At 36.9% G+C, this 22,763-nt stretch overlaps 1 protein-coding gene across 3 annotated transcripts in view; it reads left to right on the forward strand.

Annotated features, from left to right (window-relative positions):
• Positions 1 to 21,425, forward strand: part of ENPP3 (ectonucleotide pyrophosphatase/phosphodiesterase 3) — a 75,846-nt gene extending 54,421 nt beyond the window's left edge. The window contains exons 19-26 of one of the 3 annotated variants that reach the window (XM_036024733.1): positions 676 to 681; positions 1,219 to 1,266; positions 2,364 to 2,518; positions 10,447 to 10,582; positions 12,678 to 12,755; positions 13,369 to 13,501; positions 15,092 to 15,248; positions 20,857 to 21,425. In XM_036024733.1, coding sequence (XP_035880626.1) covers positions 676 to 681; positions 1,219 to 1,266; positions 2,364 to 2,518; positions 10,447 to 10,582; positions 12,678 to 12,755; positions 13,369 to 13,501; positions 15,092 to 15,248; positions 20,857 to 21,027 — 884 coding nt within the window. In that variant the 3' untranslated portion in view covers positions 21,028 to 21,425. Of the gene's footprint in view, positions 1 to 675; positions 682 to 1,214; positions 1,267 to 2,363; positions 2,549 to 10,446; positions 10,583 to 12,677; positions 12,756 to 13,368; positions 13,502 to 15,091; positions 15,249 to 20,856 lie in introns of all 3 variants that reach the window. The other 2 variants (XM_036024732.1, XM_028509664.2) reach the window with 2 other exon arrangements.
• The last annotated feature ends 1,338 nt before the right edge of the window (positions 21,426 to 22,763 follow it).

The raw sequence follows: 22,763 nt of genomic DNA on the forward strand, positions 1-22,763 counted from the left end.
CTAGGTTGTGTGCTGTGGAGCCTACTCAGCAAAAGCCCAGCATTCCTTAGGTAACAATGAAAGATCTCCTCCAGGCAATGCTTGGAGCCTGGATGATAAACAGTACTGGGAAGTTCATTGGAGTGAGTAGGGTAACTTGCAGAGTTCAGGGGCAAAGACCTTGAACTTTCTGCAAAGTGAGTTTCCAGTGTGAGGAGGGGCACCCCAATGGCAAGTAGTCAGCACAGGAGCCCAAAGTGCAGGCACGGAGCCTGCCTGTGAGAACTACAGCATGTGGATGGGGCTGGGATTTCAGAGTGAAGTCGGAGCCCAGTTATCAGGGGTCTGTAAAGCTCCAACTAGTGTCAAGGGGTACCTGACGCCAAGTTTTAGATGTGGTCGTAGAGCTGAATAAACTGCTTGCGCCTTCAGGTGGGAACTATTCCTGATAACCAGGAATCAGCAAAGTCTTCGCATTCTGTTATCCTCAGAATAACATGACACCACATAAATAAATAAATGCATAAATAGCCAACAAAAAGAGGCTTCAAGGGACAAAAGCCCAGTCAAGCTTCCCAATTAAAAGCAAACACACAGCAAAGATCAGCAGAGTAAGAGTGCCAGTTTCCCACCTACTGTCCCAGATAACCTCATCAGAACCGCCATTTAAACTAATAATAATGAAACATTACAAAGACAACAAGGGCTCAGAGAAGTGAGATAAATTATCCAAGGTCACAGAAGCTGGTTTTACCCACCTGTGAGGCCAGTACTCCTCGGTCAAGAATGCCCTTCGCTGTTCCGAGTGTGGCCCCAGGATCAGCACCTGTGTCACATGCCGGCTGGTTAGAGATTGAGGATCTCAGGCCCACTGGGCTCAGGCTTGGTGAATCATAATCGTACATTAATAAGGCCCTCTAGTAAGCTGTATGCAGATTAAAGTTTGGGAAGCTTTGGGGTGTGGTTGTCCCAATATAGTAGTGGATTCCAGGGGTGGTCAGGATGCTTTGCCCCTTATCAGTTATATCACTGCAAACTCCCACACAAAAGCATTCCAAGGAATAGCGCTATATTTCTGAATGAGTGGCAGAACTGGAATTTAAACTCAAACTAGTCTGGCTTCTTTGTTCAATAGTAAAACATTCACATGAGTACTACAGAAATAATCTTGATCACCTTTTAAAACATGTTACTGCCTTGACTTACTTCCTCCCCTCCCCTATATTTTCTTGCAGAATGCTGCTGTAGAACAGGTGAATCAAATGCTAAATCTCAATCAAGATGAAAGTAAGTCAATAGAACACATGTTAAGTCCTTGATGTTTAGACATAACAAAATGCAATATTGCCTTTTTGGAGTTCTTCAAAATAAGCTCACAGGGACTTCTGCTCATAAAGATTTTATTGCCGATGTAAGGAGGAGAAACACATAAGCCCAGAGCTATTAACAACGATAGCAAGCGTGAGGTAGTTGCAGTGGTTCTGGGAACATTACAGACACCCTGAAAAGGCAGCGTGTTGTCCACAGGCCCCTATTCCCTTTCTCAGATGGGAACCAACCAAACTGCCTGGGTTTAGTCCTACTCGTACTGCTTCCTGGCTGTGTCACCTGGGCCAAATTTCTGAACCTCTCTGTTCCTCAGTCTCCTCATCTATAGCAGAGATATCCACCTCATGGAGTAATAAAGATTAAAAGTATTAATCCATGGAAAGAATTTACAATAGTGCCTGACCTAAAGCAGTATTTTATTACGCATTATCTTTTAAGTATTCTTGTATTAGACTCACTAGGCCCATTTCATCATTTATAAAGTGAAGAAGTCTGCTCTGCAGAGTTGGTATGAAGATGAAATGAGTTAACTCATGTGTGCACTTAGAGTAGTGCCTGGCACACGATAAGAGCTCAGTAAGCATGTTTGCTGTTTGATGCTCTGTTGAGTGCTATTCCATGGCATAAACACCGCACAGGTTTTTAACTATTGATAATTGATGAATGTTTAGATTATAATGGCAAATAAATGAAAATAAATACATTAGGACGTACCTATTATAAAATTCCAGTATCTTTTCTATGACAATTATTAAAGTAGATTGTTCTTGTTACAAAGTTTGTACTTTTGATTTTGAGGTTTTAGCTTTTCAAATATGTCCCATGAGCTGTTAACTGCTTGGCTAAATTATGTATCTAAGTCTTAGTTTTGTGATGTGTAGAATGGAACAATAACATCTATCTCATAGAGTTGTTTTAAGTATTAAAAGAGTTTAAATATGTAAAATATTTATCAGAGTACCTGCATGTAATAAGTCATCTGAGAATGGTAGTTATTATGCATAGAAGAATTTCTTAACTTCACAAACATTTTAATTTTGTTGTTTTTATTTTAGTAACAGCTACAGAGAAGTTAAATTTGCCATATGGGAGGCCCAGGGTCATGCAGAAGAACAAGGAACACTGTCTCCTTTATCACAGGGAGTATATCAGTGGATTTGGAAAAGCTTTCAGGATGCCTATGTGGAGCTCATATACGGTCCCCAAACCCGTAAGTTCCCATGTCCATTGGTCTAACCAAGTTGGAAAAAAATTGTAGTTCTCTAATATCCTAAGGTTTGAATTTTGAATTTTGGTAGAGGCCCCAAAGGGATCTCACTGGCCTGTGTCTTATAAGACAATGCCCCAGGTATTGCTTAAAGGCGTATTTAGGTGCTGCATGGGTGCAAAGGAAGAACACATCATGTTGTGCCTGGAGAAATGTTCCCAGGCCAGTTGGCCAATCAGTAAGGCAGTTAGGAAAGAAGATTTTAAACCAAGGCAACAGGAAGTGCAGAGGCACACTATTCGTTTGGTATATTTTAAGTACAGGGTGGGGCAAAGTAGTTTACAGTTGTTTATATGGGAAAATAATATAATAATTAATAAATAAGAATATAAGAATAAACTGTGTTTTGTGTACTCATAAGTGTAAACCTACTTTTGCTCCACCCTGTATATGGTAGGTATACCTAGAAGGTGATGGTAACTAGATTATAATGGCCTTTGCATTTATTTGATTATTTAACAAATACTTTACTACTTACTGTGTACTATGGTACGTAGGCACAAGGAACACAGTGTGGATAACAGGTGATTCTTCCCTGGAGGATCTAGTGCTCTAGTAGGTCAGGTTAGGCCTACACGTACAGGTGTGCTATACCTCAGATCTCTCCAGCCAAGGTTGAGAATCCAGTGGTTTAAATCCTCTTCTGTCTTCACTCTCTAACTTGCTCTTTTTCAGTTAAAGGACAGGGACATTTGGCTACCATATGAAAGAAAATACTAGATCTCTACCTCACACCATACACTAAATTAAATTACTGGTAGATTTATAGACCTAAATGTGAACAGCAAATCTATTTTCCTTTGTGCATATCTTTATAACCTTGAGATAGAGAAGGATTTCTCAAGATACATAACAACAATAACAAAAACAACCCAGAGACAATGGATTAATTTGACTATATTAATATGTGACAAAAAGACAAAGTTATTGATGGGACAATACATTTGCATTGCATATAAGAAACAAGATGATGATCCATAATAATAATTAGGATCTAGAATAGTTAATAAATTTCTACCAATGAACAAGAGAAATGACAACTATCTCAGTTAATAAAGGAGCAAAGGCTATGAGCCAAGCAACTGAATGCCATTAGTAATCAGAGAAATGTAAATTAAGTCAAATGTCAGAATCTGCCAAAAATTTAGGTCCAACACTCTTCTAGGGCAGGTGTGGTTTCATTTAATATATCCCAGCACACTGGACTTGCCCAGTACATGTTTAAGGAGTGAACACATTGAGAAATTAATCTCAACCACTATTTTAAAGACTTAAAGACAAAGCAGTACTTTCAACAGTAATCAGGAAGCTGTTTTTATAGGGAAATGCTTAGTATTTTTTGATTGAAAGATTCTGATGACAAACCTCAACATGTTATTGCTCTTTTATGGAAAGGAAATGATTGGTTGTATCTGGTTTATTTACTCTCATTCCAATTCAGGATTTTTGGAGAAAATGAGTGTGGTTTCTCACTACTAGTAAGAGCTTTTGTGTGTTCTGAAAGCCACCTGTGCTGCCGACAATGGTTTGATTGTGGTCAGTGGAAGAAGAACACTAATGTTGATTTCCAGTGTGGGCAAATGTTTTCCAGTTACCTGAGTTCATATGAATGGTTAATGGTGAAGGGGTTTGGGATTGGCCTCTCTAAGATATACTGATTTAGATGTGAATTATTTTGAGTTGAAGACAATAGAGACCCTGTAGGCTCATGAGAAATGTTTAGCTCTCCCTTAAAGAACTTAAATTAGGGGTGCTGCCCATAATAAGAGTTGTCACCAGAAATAACTTTTTATGACCTCTCTATAGAGCAGGGGAAACTTGTAATTACTGAACATCTGTTCTTACCATCCTGCAAATGACCTCCCTCCGCTATTAAACCCCAAAAGGGCTTATCTCATCCTTAGCTCAGAATGCCATATATATCTCATTTTTCCTTTCTGACTCTGAACCTAAAAAAATCCCAGAATTTATTTATAAAAAATTGTGTATTTATACTTATATGTTTAAGCTTCAGTCACCTTCCAAGTACTCTCCATTTGATGCAATACACCTATCAAGACACTTTTTCCATTGCTCAAAACGGTTTTTGAACTTATCGATATTGATACCTTTTAATGCTTCTACTGGTTTTTGTTTCACCCCTTCCACACCAGCAAAATGTTTCCCTTTGAGGACTTTTTTCATCCTGGGAAACCAAAAAAAAAAAAGTCACTCAGGGTGATTGAGTGAACAGGGAGGGTAGGGCATGGGGATCATGATGCTTCTGGTCAAAAATTGCTGAACACTAGCATGGTGTGTGCATGTGTTTTTGTAAATCACCCATCATGACATGGGAAAACATGTTCAATCTTCAGAAAAATTCACTAAAGCTGAACACATCCTCTCACAACAACACCAGCTGGTGCATTGATACAGATGGGTTCCTGGAACACTCACCTAGTGGGGGAAGCCTGTATTACAAGGAGCTGACCCTCCAGAAAATAATTCTATTTTGGGGGGGTCCCCCTAGTATGTGGTGTTCTCACAAGTATGTAACTAAATTTGGTTATCTTCTCTAGTAAATCTGTCTCATGTAGCTTTAATTATTAGAGCAGCTGAAAGACCCTAGAAGGGGAGAGGAAAGTTTCTCCCTGACAATGGAAACATCACTCTTAATATGCACAATAGTCAGCTGTTTGTGATTTTCTTCAATATACTGTGAAACATACTGGGAAGCACATTACGAAACAACAATATGAAGTTATTTATTCCTTAAATAATATCTATTTGTTTTTGCTTTGGAGAGGGGCAGTATATTCAAGGCCAGTCTTACTATTCAGTTCTGTATTTTGAAAAGTCCAGGTACCAGGGATCATGTGGAATGTTTATGGTTTTAATACTTTCCCCTGCTGTCTTGCATTCCTGAATTTCTATGAGTTTTAGAGGAAACCAAGGGCGGAGAGATTTTAAATGGACTCAGACTAGTTTTGTACAATTCTTTTTTGTTATTGTTTTAAAACTAGCTTCTTTGTTACCAAAAGTTCCTGTCCACAGAACTACTTGTGTCTTTCTCCCTACATGTGACAGGATGGAATTCTAGCAATTTTCTGCTTTCTAATTCAGAAATTACGCTGTTAGTATGTTGTGGCTCAAGAAAATTACATACAAGGATGTTTTGAGATTCACATAAAAATGTTGTAAATCAACTCTGTGTTTGAAAAATCAGACTTTAAATAAGCACTTTTTGGAACATGGGTCTAACTGGCTTATGACTAAGTTTTGTGGAGCTTTAGTTTTTTGGTGATTTTGGTGGGTTTTTCTTTCTTTTTCTTTTTTCTGTTTTTCCAATTAAAATCTTTTTCTTCTTTTTTCTTTTTTTTTTTAAATTATTGTTTTTCAATTACAGTTGTCCTAATTTTCCACCAGTTACTCTCCTCCACCCTACCTACCCTCATGTCCCAAATGGGTCTTCCTAATTTTTTTGTTGTTGTTCTTGTTATCTCAGAAGCAGTTCTGGGAAAATTGTGATTTGATGTGATGGTTCTATAGCTGCTCCAAAACCAAGGTTATCCAGATTGTATTAAGATTGATCAGGCTGTACATGCGTGTTGCTTCTGGGCCACCTCAGTAGGAAGATGTGAGCTGTTTTTTTCTGCGGCTAGGTGAAAAATTGAAAATAACAGACAGAATTATGATTGTTATTTAGAATCGATACTTTATAAATTTAATGTAAAATCAAAGGATTTTTTCAGAGAAGAAAATCTAACACACTTTAAGAAAAGTATCCCATTCTCTCATATTATATATTTATTTATTTGTTTTATTTATTTATTTATTTATTTATTTATAGAGAGAGGGGAAGGGAGGGAGGAAGAGAAGGAGAGAAACATTGAACGGTTGCCTCTCACACACCCTGACCAGGGACCTAGCCTGCGACCCAGGCATGTGCCCCAAGAGAGAATCAAATCAGCAACCCTTTGGTTTGTAGTCTTTCACTCAATCCACTGAAACACACCAGCAAGGGCATTTTTATTTATTTTTTATTTGCTAGGAAAGATATATATATATATATATTTAATATATTTTATTGATTATGCTATTACAGTTGTCCTATTTTTTTCTTCCTTTTATTCCCCTCCACTCTGCACTCCCCCACCAGCATTCCCCCACCAGCATTCCCCCCTTTAGTTCATGTCCATGGGTTGTACATATACCTTCTTTGATATATGTACATATATGTACATATGTAATATGTACATATACCTTGTACATATACTTCTCCACTTCCTATACTATTCTTAACCTCCCCTATCTCTTTTGTACCTACAATTTATGCTTCTTATTCCCTGTACCTTTTCCCCCATTCTCCCCACTCTCTCTCCCCCACTGATAACTCTCCAGGTGATCTCCATTTCTCTGGTTCTGTTCCTGTTCTAGTTGTTTGCTTAGTTTGTTTTTGTTTTGTTGTTGATAGTTGTGAGTTTGTTGTCATTTTACTGTTCATAGTTTTTGATCTTCTTCTTTTCCTTAGACAGGTCCCTTTAACATTTCATATAATAAGGGCTCGGTGATGATGAATTCCTTGAACTTGACCTTATCTGGGAAGCACTTTATCTGCCCTTTCATTCTAAATTAAAGCTTTGCTAGACAGAGTAATCTTGGATGTAGGTCCTTGCCTACATGACTTTGAATACTTCTCTCCAGCCCCTTCTTGCCTGCATGGTTTCTTTTGAGAAATCAGCTGACAGTCCAATGGGAACTCCTTTGTAGGTAACTATCTCTTTTTCTCTTGTTACTCTTAAGATTCTCTTCTTATCTTTAATCTTGCGTAATGTGATTATGATGTGCCTTGGTGTGTGCTTCCTTGGGTCCAACTTCTTTGGGACTCTTTGAGCTTCCTGGACTTCCTGGAAGTGTATTTCCTTTGCCAGATCGGAGACATTCTCATTCATTATTTTTTCAAATAAGTTTCCCATTTCTTGCTCTTCCTCTTCTCCTTCTGGCACCCCGTGATTAGGATGTTGAAATGTTTAAAGTTGTCCTGGAGGTTTCTAAGCCTCTACTCATTTTTTGAATTCTTGTTTCTTCATTCTGTTCTGGTTGAATGTTTATTTCTTCATTTTGTTTCAAATTCTTCATTTGAGTCCTGGTTTCCTTCAGAGCATCTTTATATTTGTACAAATGTCTAATATCATTGAATTTTTTTTTGTTTCTAAAGTTTGTTAGCTCCAAAAAGTTATTATCTAATTGTGTTTTGTAAGGTTGTAAAAACTAGGGGCATTATTGTGTGTTGTAAATGTTTTTATGTTTAACTGTAAGAAATATTTTCCCTATAGAAAAAAATTACATCACATGACTAGAAAAATATCTCAAAATGCATATAGTTTTATTATCCTACCATAAGGTGGGATCATAACTATCCAATCTTTAATAACCTTTAGTTTTTACATTTGGTCTATAGGTCAAGGGAGTCCATAACTTCACTATAAGTAATTGTCTTCCCTGTTCCAGTTTTATTTCATCCCCAGGCCAACTAGCAATGAGAGCATCTCACTGTCCTGTGTATGCTCATTATTTACTTCTCTTGAAGAATTGTGAGAGTTAGAGAGTTCAGACCTTACCCATGTCTAAGTTCTATTTATTTTTTTCTTGATTTTCTATCCCCTGGCTTAAAAAACTTTAAGGAATCCTGAAAAGATAGCAAGACTGTTCATGCAAAGCTGTTTGTGTATGTGCAGGGGGTGGGGGTATAGAGTAGGCAGGTGGCCCAGAACTCAGAAAAGACATGACCTAATCCCCCCTCCATTCTTCTAGATGATAATCTTACCTTTGTAAAGAAGTCCACATCCTGTCTTTCTTAACCTTGATGTGTTTATTATACTTAGGAGTGTAAGTCTGGTATGTAAGAAACAAGATTTTCAGTTAGCACAAAACACGTAATCTCCTTTTTTAGTACTTTCTGGCTAATACCATCCTGGTCCATTTCTCCAGTCTAGAGTCTATGGCACTGTGAGAAATTAGTAAACACTTTGCTCAACTAATTGTTTGAGGCCAACTTTACAGCCACAGTCCGGTGGTCTCTGGTTGTCAGCTCATACTGAAGGGTGAGGCGCTGAGCTGCACGGCTGGGGCTTGTCAGCTGGCAGGCTTTGCTAGAGGCCCATCAGGATGAGACACAGACATTGTATGGGGGATTCCCACGTCAGTATCTAGTTTTCATTTCAAGCTGGCTTGTTTTCTAAAAACGGACACTTCTAATCTGACCCATGGTATAAGATTGGCAGGCTACAGGGACAATGAGACTGGGAGGGATCTTAGATTTTTATTTAATTCCACTGTCTTCAGTATGGTGCACCTGCTATCTGGGTGTCTTGTGTCCTTTAGTCTGATCATCCTTCTGGTTCAACCTCGCCAGCGAGTGAAGGTCCTGTTTAGCCTGTGTTACAGACGTTCAACCTATCCTTTCCAGCCCTATACACATCCCCTGTCTTTAAGAGACACCAGGCTCTACCTTGGGGTCCTGTCGTAGGAGTTGGCTTCTTTGTGCTTTCCCAACCATAGACTTTTAGTTGTAAGCGTTCTCTGGTCTTCTCAGTCTGGTTACACCTGTAAACAAATATGTTTATCTGATTTCTACTTCTGAAAGTTTCTCATCAACCCTTCCTTATCTTTATCATTACTGTGTTTTTAATAGGATTTCAGAAGGAAGCAGACATAAGGGTTCAAAGAAGTTGAGAGGTCTACTCACCTTCATTGTAGTGTTTTCCATCTGCACTGTTGCAGTACGTTTAGGGGGCCCATGCTCTGCTTGGCTTTCCCTAGACTTCCTTGCCTTCATCTCCTACATATTCTGTATCTCACAATGGTATTCTCGGTCTATGAATACAGCACAAGTGCATGTTGCCTTCTCCTTTGTGAACTAATCTTTTATATTTACTTATATATTTTCCCCAGCTTTATTCAAGTATAACTGGCTTATAACATGTATAAGTTTAAAGTGTTCAATGTGAATATTTGATAAAATGATTATCACACACAGACCTAATTTTTGCTTTTAGTGCAATGCAGTAAATAGAAGAAGACATTGTAATGTAATATTCCTTTCTGTAAGTTATAAGATTTGTTAAGAAATATATACATTGTAGGCATCTGAGGGCGTATAAATCAAAGTTTCTGAATGAAAATATGAACAAATACCCAATATTCCTTACTCATGATTATATGCTAATCAAAATATAATAATAATAATTTAATACTGTATTATCTTAAATGGTGGGGTTAGATAGCACATTTATAGGATGCCTACTAGTTAATAAATTATGGTGTTAGTTTTAAAATAGAGTTACAAAAATTATTTTAAAAATTTTTATATTTCATGATGAATGAAGCATAGCAAAAATTTATTGACATCCCCAAATAAGTAAATTTAGACAACTTACAGTTTCTTTCAATTAATCTTAAGTTCATTAGAAGTTGCCCAACTGAAAAAAAATATCCTTAGTTTGATATGTATTTTTTAAATTTATATTTTATTTTCAACTTTTATTTGCAAGTACAGCATAAACCACCACCTAAAGTTAGATCCTGAAAAAGATTTTGTTTGTTAGCAGCAACTCCCACAATTCTTCTGCTCTCAGTTCAGGTTTTATACTGCAAATATTTCTTTCCAAGGTGTATTTGATTTGCCCTCCTGGTGTCCCTAACCAGAATGGAACCACAGAAGAAAACATTGCTGAAGACATCCATTTTCATTGCTTGCGTAGATCTGATTCACTAAGAAAATAGGAAAAGGTTAAATGAAAAACATTCTAGGGAAGTTACAAACCATAAAAGGTGATGGGTGAGCCACAACTGTGGGCGTAATTTTTTTTTTCTTTTCTCTCTTTCAACAGGGAGACACATCGCCTCTTCCTCCCACTGTCCCAGACTGTCTGCGGGCTGATGTCAGGGTTGCTCCTTCTGAGAGCCAAAAATGTTCCTTCTATTTACCACCCCAGAATATCACCCACGGCTTCCTCTATCCTCCTGGTTAGTATAACTCTTTTTTAGAGCAGCAGCTTAGAAAGCCCTCATCAGCTGGATGTGGGCATGTGCCTTAAACATATACTCGCCAGCGAAACTATCTGCTTGGGCTGAACTAGCTGGCCAGCAGGCTTCCAGTGGTTGTGGGCTGGCCTGAAGCAGTACGACAGCTATAATAAAGACTAATAAATTTTGCAGCGGGAAGCAAACATTAGCTCTAATCTGGCCCAGATGTTCAGAAAGTTCGGCAGGTTTAAGTTTAATTTTAAAACTGACTGTTCTTTGGAGAGGATCATGATCATCTGCAAAAAAAAACAACCCATTTTTTCTGGCTGCTGCCCATATGAGGACAATATCGAAGATGCAGCTGTGTGCATGAAGAGAAATCCAGCTGGAATTCAGGCCTCTCACTCACGCTGTGTATCCAACGATTTTAAACTGTGGATTAAGTAGCCACATGAACTTTAAGTTGTTTTTAGAAAGCATCTCTAATGGGAACATGCAGAAGCCACTGTGATTTTTTCTAAAAGTCATCTGTCTTGCCTGTTAAGCAGGAAGAGCCATTTTCATTAACTCAGTTGCGAGATTTTCAGCAATTTCAGCTTCTGAGAATGGGTTAACTCCTGATGTTTGGCTTTGTTTTTCTGGAAGCCATGACCAAAGAGGTCAATTTAGAGATTTATAATTTAAAGATTCTGAGATTTACAGTTGGGGCGGTGGGGAGGAAGGCTTAATGACAGCAAATAACATTACGTGTTATGCTTTTATAAACTTCTACACAAGAAGTTCACTTCTAAGAAAACTTCTTACATTACTACATTAAACTACATTAGAAGTAAACTTCTAAGTTTACATTAGCATTACTTGTAAATAGGATGAATTGATATATCTTATTAAAATATATATCTAGAGACTATTGGAGCTACCAAACTTATGCATACCTTAAATATCTGTGGCAACTTATTAATAAACAATTTTAAATTGCCATGTAAAATTGTGTATGTTAAGCCATAGCATGTTGGTTGGTACATATATATGTTTACCTCAACAAAGGAATGAAATTATAACTAAAGAGCTTGTCTAAAAACATTAAGGATAAAATGAAACTTTCTTCTAACTTTCTATTTTGTATCCTGTTAAAAATTTCATCATAAACTAATTCTTGTTTTTTCTCTGAAAAATGAGTAGCGTTATATTGTCCCCCACCCCAACTTTTAGGGCTTAGCTTGAAGAGTAGAAAAACCTTTCAGGGGATCTAAGGCAGGAATATCATGTGGCATCTGAAGTTAAAAACCAACAACTTCTGTTTTCCTTGCCTTTTGGGACCCACCCATTAATGTTTCATTTAAGTTTTAGCTAAGATACCCAAGGGCAGTTTAAATATAAACAAGTATTATAATACACATCTGTAGGCTTACATACAGCTCTTAATCCTCACAGCACTCCCATGAGATAGAGGCCACGAGACGAACGAAGCAGAGGGCCATGGCACTTTGCTCAGTGGGTCGGCTGGCAGGCAGGAGCTGGGGTTCCAGAGCACACACATCCAGCACTCGGTATGCAGCACAGCACGTCTGTGAGTCCTCAGCACCAAGCATCTGCAGTGTCATCAGCAGTCTTCATTGAGTTAAAACTCGCTTTCTCCAGAAAATGTCATTTTGGAAGAATTTTTTCAGAATAGCGTTACTATTCTGTAGACATTCAACAACTATGTGTCCATATTGCTGTCATACTTATTTCCTAGAGTTGAAGTGACAGACTGGTGGCCTTAAAACAAGAGATAAGCGTTCTCTCACAGTTCTGGAGGCCAGAAGGCAGAAACCATGGTGCTGGCAGGGCCATGCTCCCTCTGAAGGAGATGGTATAGAGGGGAATTCTTTACCTCTCCCAACACCTGGGGGCTCCAGGTGTTTTATGGCTCGCAGCCACATCACTCTGATCTCTGTGTAATGCTGCCTGCATTCCTGATGGCCCCTATTGTAGAGTACTTAGTATTTTTGTTACTACTATTAATTTACATTAGTATACAATGGTAATTTTCCTATTATGTAGTATGTCATATTTTCTCTTATAGCTATGTTTAATAAACTTTATTTTTCAGCAAACAACAGAACTTCTGAGAGTCAATATGATGCTTTGATTACAAGTAATTTGGTCCCTATGTATGAAGCATTCAAAAGTAAGTATATATTTAGATTATTAATTTAAAAATACCTAAGTGACTCTATATCCTTACTAACTAAACACATCTTTTTTTGTAAATTGTTCCTACTGAGTCATCTCATTTTAATGTTTTAAATACAGGAAAAGGAAAGATTGCAGACATAATTCCTTTTTAACTGACTTCACCTTTCGGTGACTTGTTTCTAGAATTTTGATCATTTGGTTTTTTATCCTATCTTAACTGTAAAGAGCTATTCAAAAAATAAAATTTTACTGATACTTACCATAAGTAAATTAAAGGTGTTTATCCCTAAAGTCATAGGGCTGTATGTATGGTCTGACCTTTTTTTTTTTTTTTTTATTCACTGTTCTGAAAGTAACAGCCCTGGGGAGAAATTTGGAGACATCTTTCATTGTAGTTTCAAGACTGTAGTACATTCACAATAGAAAGCTACTATCAGTGTGGTTATTCATTTTTGTTGCATGGACTATTTTGTAGAATTACCCAATTACCACTGATAATTATTGAAGCAGAACTTGATGCTATTTTAATGTACCTGTCTATAATAAAAAATATTTCCATGTTCCATAGGAGTAGATATTTTTAACACCTTATTTTTTATTTTTAGAAATTTGGGACTATTTCCACAGTGTTCTTCTTGTAGCACATGCCATGGAAAGGAATGGAGTAAATGTTGTCAGTGGGCCAGTGTTTGATTATAATTATGATGGTCATTTTGATGATCCAAGTGAAATTACGAAGTAAGTAATTTGCAACCAAATGGAATTTTTGGTTTAGCAATTAGGTACCATGAGGGGAAGCCTCAATATTTTAAATAAAAGCTCAGTATTCAAAATATTACATAGTATATTTATATAAAGGTGTCATTGTTGACTTTTTTAACTAGTCACTCTAAATATTTAGCAAAAATTTTATATGGCAAAAATTTAAACTAATGGGTGAAGAAATAATGATGTCTAGGAAAGGTTTAGCAAAATTATATTAGGAAAATTTCTAAACTAATGGGCAAAGGAAAAATGTAATTTTGTAAAGGTTAAAGAGATGAGGAAGACACTGTACTATTAATAAGTATATAACCAGTCTGGCAATAAATTAAAAAAAAACCAGTAGTGATAATTTATATTATTGTCTAATAGTGGATGATTCCTAAAAGTATCTCTCAGGAGAGAGTGTAGGCTTCATGTCAAAAACTAGTCCTTTACTACGTTTTTGTACTAAACCTAGTCATAACAGGTTGCTAGGAATTACCTTTGAATGCAGCACACAGGAATAGAGAGATTTAGAAGTATCATCCATTATTTCTCTTTATTATCAAAATGTGTAAAGGGCCAAACAAATAATTGTGTTGTCTAAGCCTAGATTACACAATTAAAACAATAATTTCTACCTATACCTTCTGATAAAGTAACATACATAACTACTAAGTGTGTGGCCCTTCTCTGTTTTGTCTGCCCTGTCCTTATTGCAGTGTTTATTAGTCCTATATTCCACCATTTAATAATTCTGCAAACACTCTGATAGCACCTTTCTACTTGCAGGTACTTTTCTAAGCACTTACATATATTTCATTTAATCTACAAAACATCCCTATGTTAGATTCCATTAACCCCATTCAGAGATGAAGAAGCTGAAGGACAGAAAGATTAGGTAATTTGCCTGCATTCTGCAACCAATGAGCAGTAAAGCCAGATGGTCTATTGCAGGGTCCATGCAGAAATTCTAAGTCACAATAATATATTACTACATATACGAGCTTGCATATATTCCTTTTAGAGGACTTGTACTGATAGCTTAACTTTATTCTGCACTTAAAACTTTCAAAAGCAATTTCATGTTTGTTATTTGAAAATAAGGACTGCCATATCAGTTTTATAGATTTGCCCCCATGTCTACACTATGAAGTTGGTACACAGGATCAACTCCATGTTAAATCGAGTAAATTAGTAAGTCCCAGAATATTCGAGGATTAGAACACATCCGAACTTCCAGTGGGAGTGCACAGTCAGATTCGGAATATGGGCTTCTTTCTCAGCCCCTGTTCTTAGAAAATGCCACTGTGAAGTACAAAGTCAACAAAACTGGGAAACAGGAGGCATAGTAGCATGCTCTACTTCCCTTTGTATTCTAACATTTCCCCATAATGTTTAAATAACCACGTGTGGACTCCTATAAATCTCTGGCTCATTGACATCTAAAAGTTTGTGATACGTTTTTGTACTTTCTATTATATTATACTTGTACCTTGGTATTCCTTTAAAAATGTATAAAACATTTATAATCTTTAGAAGTAAATATATAATAATATCAAATCTTTCCAATTATGTTTTTAGATATGTAGTCAACAACAGCATCCCCATCCCGACACACTACTTTGTGGTGCTGACTAGTTGTAAAGATAAGAGCTACACCCCTGACGCCTGCCCTGGGTGGCTGGATGTCCTCCCCTTCATCATCCCTCACCGCCCCACCAACGTGGAGAGCTGCCCTGTGAGTATGCCCCCGGGGGAGTCCTTGGGACCTAAGAAAATGATTGGTCCGAGCTCATCTGGGCTCTCGTAGCAGTGGCTCTGACTTCAACACTATATTTTTTAGGTGTTTCATGGGTAGTGGTGTACTAAAAATAACCTCATTTGAAACTTTTTTGTAGACTATTGATCTGTATGTAATTATAACAATTTAAATATGTGTGTGCCTCCATAAACAGGTGTTCATAAATACACATCTTATGCATTGTATTTGTACATTTTATTCACGCTTACTAATAAGGGAAAAAGTGGCATCTCATTAATATTTTGATTCTGGACACAAACTTTAAGGTTTGAAATATGAAAATTTCATCAACTTGAAACATGAGGTCTAAAATTGTACATATATATAGAAATATAAATATACAAAATAAGTTAGTTTAAGTAACATTACTTTTCTAACATGCATTAGTCTACTTCAAAGTCTTTTGGATCAAGGCAAACTATATGTAAATAGTTACTTCAACTTGGATATAAGTTCTTTATACAAGAAAATATGTATCCTGATAATTGGGCTTTACTGAAGTTAATGAATATATTGAGCACTTACTAAGTACACAATTATAGTAGAAATGTTTTAGAATGCACAAAGGAGGAAGACATTGTCTCTGTCCTCAAAGAGTTCACATATAACTTTGATATATACATGAGATACATAAATAAAATATAAACAAATATAAATAAAAAATACTTATGGAAAGTTAATATGAATGAAATATGGACATGTAAATGACTCAGTTGATAATAGAAGAATTATTTTTCAAATTAAATAGTAAGTGGAGTCATCAAGTTAGGATTAATTGCCAAATAAAGATTTAGTGTTTCAAATTCAAAACACATTTGGCTGGAGTAATCAAAAAAGTTTACATGAAATGTGGGGAGAGTAGGGCCCCGAAGGATGGGCAGAATTTGAACAGATTAAGAGGATTAGGAAGAATCTTCCAAGGAGAAAGTGAAGAATGGAGAGGATTTGGCAATAATTTATTGAATGCAAGAGCGAAAGGAAAAAGGAGGGGGACTTAAAGATGAATCAGAGGTATTAAATGTAGATTATTAGGAAAAATAAAGAGCAGCTAGGAATGAGAACTGTTTGGGCAGGTAGATAGGATAATTAAATTCAGGGATGTCCAGTTTGTAGAAACGGAAAATCCCATTGGTTGTTAGAGCCTGGCAATTAAAGCTTAGGTGCTGGGCCAGATTGGGATTCATTTCTGTTCTTTTAGCTGTTTACCACATGACTGCCTTCATATGTACATCAGACATGAATTCCATCAAAAGGGGCTCACAATTTTGCACTTAGAAGCCTGACAAATCAGAAGAGAGAAGTGGCACAGAGTGGGACAGACCGAATTGCTATAAGGTTTCAAAGGAAAAACACTTCCTGGTAGGGCAGGTGACATCTTACAGGGTCTGGAAGATAGGATTTCAAGTTGAGTGTTTGAATGGTCTTTTAGTGACTAACGACAGAGGACAAAGGTTAGAAGCCACACAATGGGTCACTCACAGTCCTAGTGAGAAAGACTTACTAGAAAAAATGCTCTCAGAAATGCTGTGTAGTTGAATCTCTTTCTACTTTTCTCATCAGAATTTTATTTAGTCAAGATAAGGGTAAGCCATTACTCTTCACTTCCTCTTCTGGTGGCAGACATTGGTCACTAATAGAAAGATGGTGGTGCTTTTTACCCCCGAATCAGGAGTAGTTGTTTATTACAGGGCTTCTAGGTAGCCACTATGGAGTGATTGGATGGGTGTGCAAAAAAGAAACTATTTGCTATCCCTGGTCTAGGCCTTTATTGTCTTCTATCAGTACTTCTGAAGATGAATCTTAAGTAGCTTAATTGTCTTCTGCCCTCCCTCCTTCTCTTTACCTATGTACAGTACTACCAACTTAGTTAAAATTTGGTTTTTTATTATCATGTATTTTTTTATCCACAAACTTTGATTATCTACCTCAAATAAAAAAAACACAAATGAACACAAATCTCCCAACCTGTACACAATTTACCTTCAGTTGACCCTTCCAGACCCAAGTTCTGGGCCAGCAAAAGTCCTTGAGCTTTCTTAAACTTGTCTTGAGTTTCCCTAATTTGACATCATTGCTCATGCTCTTCTCTCCTCTAGAATGCCTTTTTTTTTCCTGCTAAAAATTCCATTTATACTTCAAGGTTCAGTACAAAAGGTACAAGGCCTTCCCTGATCATCCAATGCGGAGGTGATCTCAAAATTAATATGGTATCATCTCTATTGAGTAGGACATCATCACTAATGAACTTGACATTATCTAAAATTTTAAGGAATTTGCCACATAGTAATAAGAATATAAAGCTATAAAGGTATTTATGAGACATAGGATGAGTATAAAGCAAACTTAAACCAAGCTATTATTATAAGACAAATTGTGAAATTAATAGATATGGCTGTCAATTAAGTATGGGGAGGGAAGAGGCAAGATGAGAGAGTGTGTAAACTGACTGAAAATTTAGGCATGACTGGCCGGGAAACATATAAGACAATCAGCTGTTTTGGGAAGAATGAATTTGCTGTTGATAGCCTTCAGACTGAGGCAACCACTTGGCTATGGAGGAGGAAAGAGGAGAAACAGTAGAGAACAGAACTTAAGTGAATGGGTTTTGAAGTTGCAAAGCCTGGGCTCAGCCATTGACTTGGCCTCTTTGGGTAAAAAATTGAATTCCATTCCCCTCAACTGTGTTAAAAAATTTGCCTCCCTCATGAAGTTGCCGTGAGGATTGAATATTTCACATACAATCCTAAGAATTCTCAATAAATAGTAAGCAAGTGGTGGTCACTATAAAGCAATCACTTCTTATGACGAAGTAAACATCCCGAAATCAGCATGAAGTGAAATTGTGTACAGGTAAAATCCTCTATAATAAATCACCCTGAAAGTACAGTACATCTGCAAACTGTACCTTAATAAGTCCAAATCAGCCAATATTGCCTCTAGCATTGGAACAGGTAATTGTGCTTTAAGCACCTAATGACATAGTTGGCTTGCTTTAAGGAGCACATTGTATAAAAAGTCACACTTGGAATGTTTATTCTAATCACTTAATCTGCAGAGGTATTCCCACTATCAGAAATTTAAGGGGACAGATGCCAGTTGTAGAAATGATAGATTCACAGTTCCACCTCACACTTGACCTGGGGGACTAGAGTCATATTACTTCACTTATTTCTTTCCTCCCATGTCCCTTTCATCTTTTCTGCCCTCCTTTCCCTTTTTCTTTTTCCCTCAATTTTGTATTATTAAATTTCTATCAGATAAATGGAGAGTTTGCCACAAGTTTAAGTGATTATCGTCACTGTGAGTTACTCAGCAGATATCACACAATACGTGTATGAAACTTGAAAGAAAAATCAGCACTGTCGAGACAGATTTGGTGTTAAACCATGGAAGTTAAATAAAATCAAATTGAGGGAAATATCTGCACTTCCAGAATGGAAAAAACTAGAATTGGTTGAGGAAAAAGGTGTCATCAAACAAATAGAGCTATGAAAATAGAAGAAGGAACTTTTGGAAGCTTAGGTGATCAACAATTGAAAGATCTTTGAAAAAATCCACTCAATTAGGTGTCCCTTGACAAAGCAGTTTCTTGAGTGTGGTAGCAGCAGTAACCAGCCTGGAAGTGATTAAGGAGAGAGAGCAAGAAAGTGGGTGGGGAAAAAAAAATACTGCAACTGATATTGCCTCAAAAAACTAACAAGGAGTTGTATTTGTGGAGTATTAAATACTTCTGTTTATGTAACCGTTCTAATACGTATACAATCTAATACATGTATTGATTATATGTACTAGTCAAAAGCATGTGTTTAAATACCTCTCATAAAATCTGTACATTTGCAAGGCTGCTATTCTGTTGGGATGCACTGGTACAGCTCGAGTGTGTCTATACCTGGGTGTGTTCTGGTTAGTTGGTGCTGGTGAACTTGATGGTATTAACGAGTCTGAGTATTGCCCCTGCCTAGGTGTAGTTTTGTGTTATACTTTAAGACCATTTAATTACAACTTTAAAAGAGTGTAGACTGTCAGGTGTTCGGTAAACATTTAGTTGGAAGGATACCAAATAAGTCAGGAGAGAGAGGAGTAATATGAACCCAGTGGGAGAAAATTTTATGAAAATAATCAAAATATTAAATGCTGCTGAAATGTGAAATAGTAAAAGGTGGGAAAAAAGAATGACTTAGAACCCCAATGGAAATATGAGCTTGAATTGGCACACTGCATATTTATTTTAATAAATTAACTCAATTATGAATCTCACACCGAAGAAGAGAAATTCTTCAGCGGTTAGGAACAAAAAGTGATTTCCTCTTACACTTCCTCTGGCTGAAATAGCAGCTGCCTATTTTAAGCATGCATGATTAAAAAACAAGTACACCACGGTATGAAAGTTGAATGAGAGTTATTAAAACACACTCATCTAATTAAACAGACTTTTAAGCATTCTTACTTCTAAAAATTTAACTGAAAATCATCAATATGATATGAACATTAGAAAATCAATAAAAATACAAAATTTCATAGAAATCCATGACTCTGAATTGCTGAACTTATACAGTAAAACAAAACAAAACAAAACAAAACAAAAACAAACCCTATTAAAAGTCAAATAGCCAAGAAATATCTGAAAAGATACCTGCCTGTAGTAACACGGGGATGAAACATTACTTCACACCATGGTTTGGGAAGGATGTGGGAAAACATGGGCTGGCTCTCCACCGCCAGTGGAAATGCCACTTGGCCTAAACACCTCGAGGAGTGCTAGGTTTACATTTGTAAAGCTGCATGGACTACTGATGCAGAAATTCCACCTGTATGTGCTAGAAACTCATGTTCTGGAACACAGGAGGCATGTGCCTAGTCATTCATTACAGTATTATATATAATGCCAAAAATACTATCAATATGGCAATAAAAAAAAACTGTGTAACCACAATACAGAGCTAAAAACAGATGATTTAACTAGACCAAGATATATCACTATGAATAGATCACAAACATAATATTGAGTGAAAAAGTAAATATCGAATACCACTTACAATATCATTTCTGTACATTCGAAAACTTAAATCAGTAGCACATATTGTCTACTGATGTGCAGTAAAAGTTTAAAAACATAGGCTGGGCTCACACTGACTCATGAAATCATGAGTGTGGAGAGGAGGAACACTGGGGACTTAATTTCATCTGTGCTATTTCACTCTTAAAAAATTTACATCTGAAGTGGATATAAAAATGGCTCAACTTTGATGACTTTTTGGTGGTCTGTATTTATTATACTTTGTACTGATGTTTTTGTTTTTTATTTCAATAAACAACATAATTTCGCTGTATGAAATTAAGATTTAAGGTAGTAAAAACCACTCGAACAAATATCAAATTATGACATTGCACACCTGAAACTACTAGAAGGCTGTACGTCATTTACACCAAAATTTTTAAAAACCAACACAAAATTCATGGAAGAAGGGCAGTTTCTAACACAAGACCTTTCTATTAATGAAAAAGTGTGCCCCGTGGAAAATAGTATTCTGTTTCTCTCTCGTAGGGACAGAAACCAGAAGCTGTTTGGATCGAAGAACGGCTCAAAGCGCACGTTGCACGCGTACGCGACGTGGAACTTCTTACCGGGCTCGACTTTTACCAGGAGAAAGCACAGCCTGTCTCCGAAATTTTGCAGCTAAAGACATATTTACCCATATTTGAAACCATTATTTAACTAAATATATAAACAATTTTGGCAAAATGTTAATAATTTTTTCTGTTGAAGAATCATAAAATAAAGTTTTCTATTTTTCCCTAATCCCTCTGAAAACTTGATTTATAGAAACGAGTGGAAGGCTAGGCTCGGCCCACGTGCTGTCGTCTGTCAACCCTGGTGTATATGACAACCTTGGGTGGGCAGAGGCAGGGATTAATGGTAAACGGCGAGAGGGAAATAAAATTTTGATTTCATGCCCTTTTTGTACAGCTTAAAATAAAAAAAAAATCCACTGCCTATTCATCACTTTAATATTTCAAGATATGGTTATTGATCAACGATATCCTAATACTTTGTAAAGGGGTAATACCATTGGTCAGCTTTTTGGATTACCAGACTCGCAATGTTTCAGAGTCTTCTCTGCTCTAAAGACCAGTTCTTCCAGGGGAAGCAGGCTTTGCTGTGGTGAAGAATCTTGTGCCTGAGCTTCAAAAGAAAAAGCAAACTATTTCTATCAAGATTTCAATTGATTTATGGTCATTAGTTATAAATAATTGAGATGTTAGCTTAATGCCATTGGATTTTTATAAAGCATATTTTGTTCATTTGTAGGATTTAGTTTTAAAATTTATGCAGTGTGTAAAAAAAGAAGAGACAAAAAATAAAATGAAATTTATGCAGTAAAAAGTATACAATACAGAGAGTTTGAAAGACAAGGCACAAATTGGAATCTATCTCCACCTATATGGTAAACTGTTAATAGTCTGTGTAGATGAAATCCCTCCAAACAGTGTTCCCCTGGCCCACTGAGGTCTGGACACATACCACCACCTGGAATTGAGAACCCACTGTGGGGAGACAAATGGAGGATGGTTACAACCCTGAACTAATTTAACTCTGGATGCCCTCATGGCTACTGAGATTCTCTGAAAGTGACTAAATTGTTTTCTATAGTATTTTCTTTCTTTTTTAAAATATATTTTATTGATAATGCTATTACAGTTGTCCCATTTTCCCCCCTTCACTCCCCTCCACCCTGTACACCCTCTCCCACCCATATGCCCCCCTTTAGTCATGTCCATGTGTCATACTTATAAGTTCTTTAGCTTCTACATTTCCCATACTATTCTTACCCTCCCCCTATCTATTTTCAACCTACAATCTATGCTACTTATTCTCTGTACCTTTTTCCCCTCTCTCCTCCTCCCACTCCCCTGTTGCTAACCCTCCATGTGATCTCCATTTCTGTGGTTCTGTTCCTGTTGTAGTTGTTTGCTTAGTTTGTTTTGGTTTTGCTTTAGGTGTGGTTGTTAATAATTGTGGGTTTGCTATCCTTTTACTATACTTCTTTTTTCTTTATCTTCTTTTCTTAGATAAGTCCCTTTAACATTTCGTACAATAAGGGCTTGGTGATGATGAACTCCTTTAACTTGACCTTATCTGAGAAGCACTTTATCTGCCTTTCCATTCTAAATGAAAGCTTTGCTGGATAGAGTAATCTGGGATATAGGTCCTTGTCTTTCATGACTTGGAATACTTCTTTCCAGCCCCTTCTTGCCTGGAAGGTCTCTTTCGAGAAATCAGCTGACAGTCTGATGGGAACCTCCTTTGTAGGTTACTGTCCCCTTATCTCTTGCTGCTTCTAGGATTCTCTCCTTCACTTTTACCTTGGCTAATGTAATTATGATGTGCCTTGGTGTGTTTCTTCTTGGGTCAACTTCTTTGGGGCTCTCTGAGCTTCCTGGATTTCCTGG

This window comes from Phyllostomus discolor, chromosome 4, assembly GCF_004126475.2.
Source record: "Phyllostomus discolor isolate MPI-MPIP mPhyDis1 chromosome 4, mPhyDis1.pri.v3, whole genome shotgun sequence".
Classification (NCBI taxonomy): domain Eukaryota; kingdom Metazoa; phylum Chordata; class Mammalia; order Chiroptera; family Phyllostomidae; genus Phyllostomus; species Phyllostomus discolor.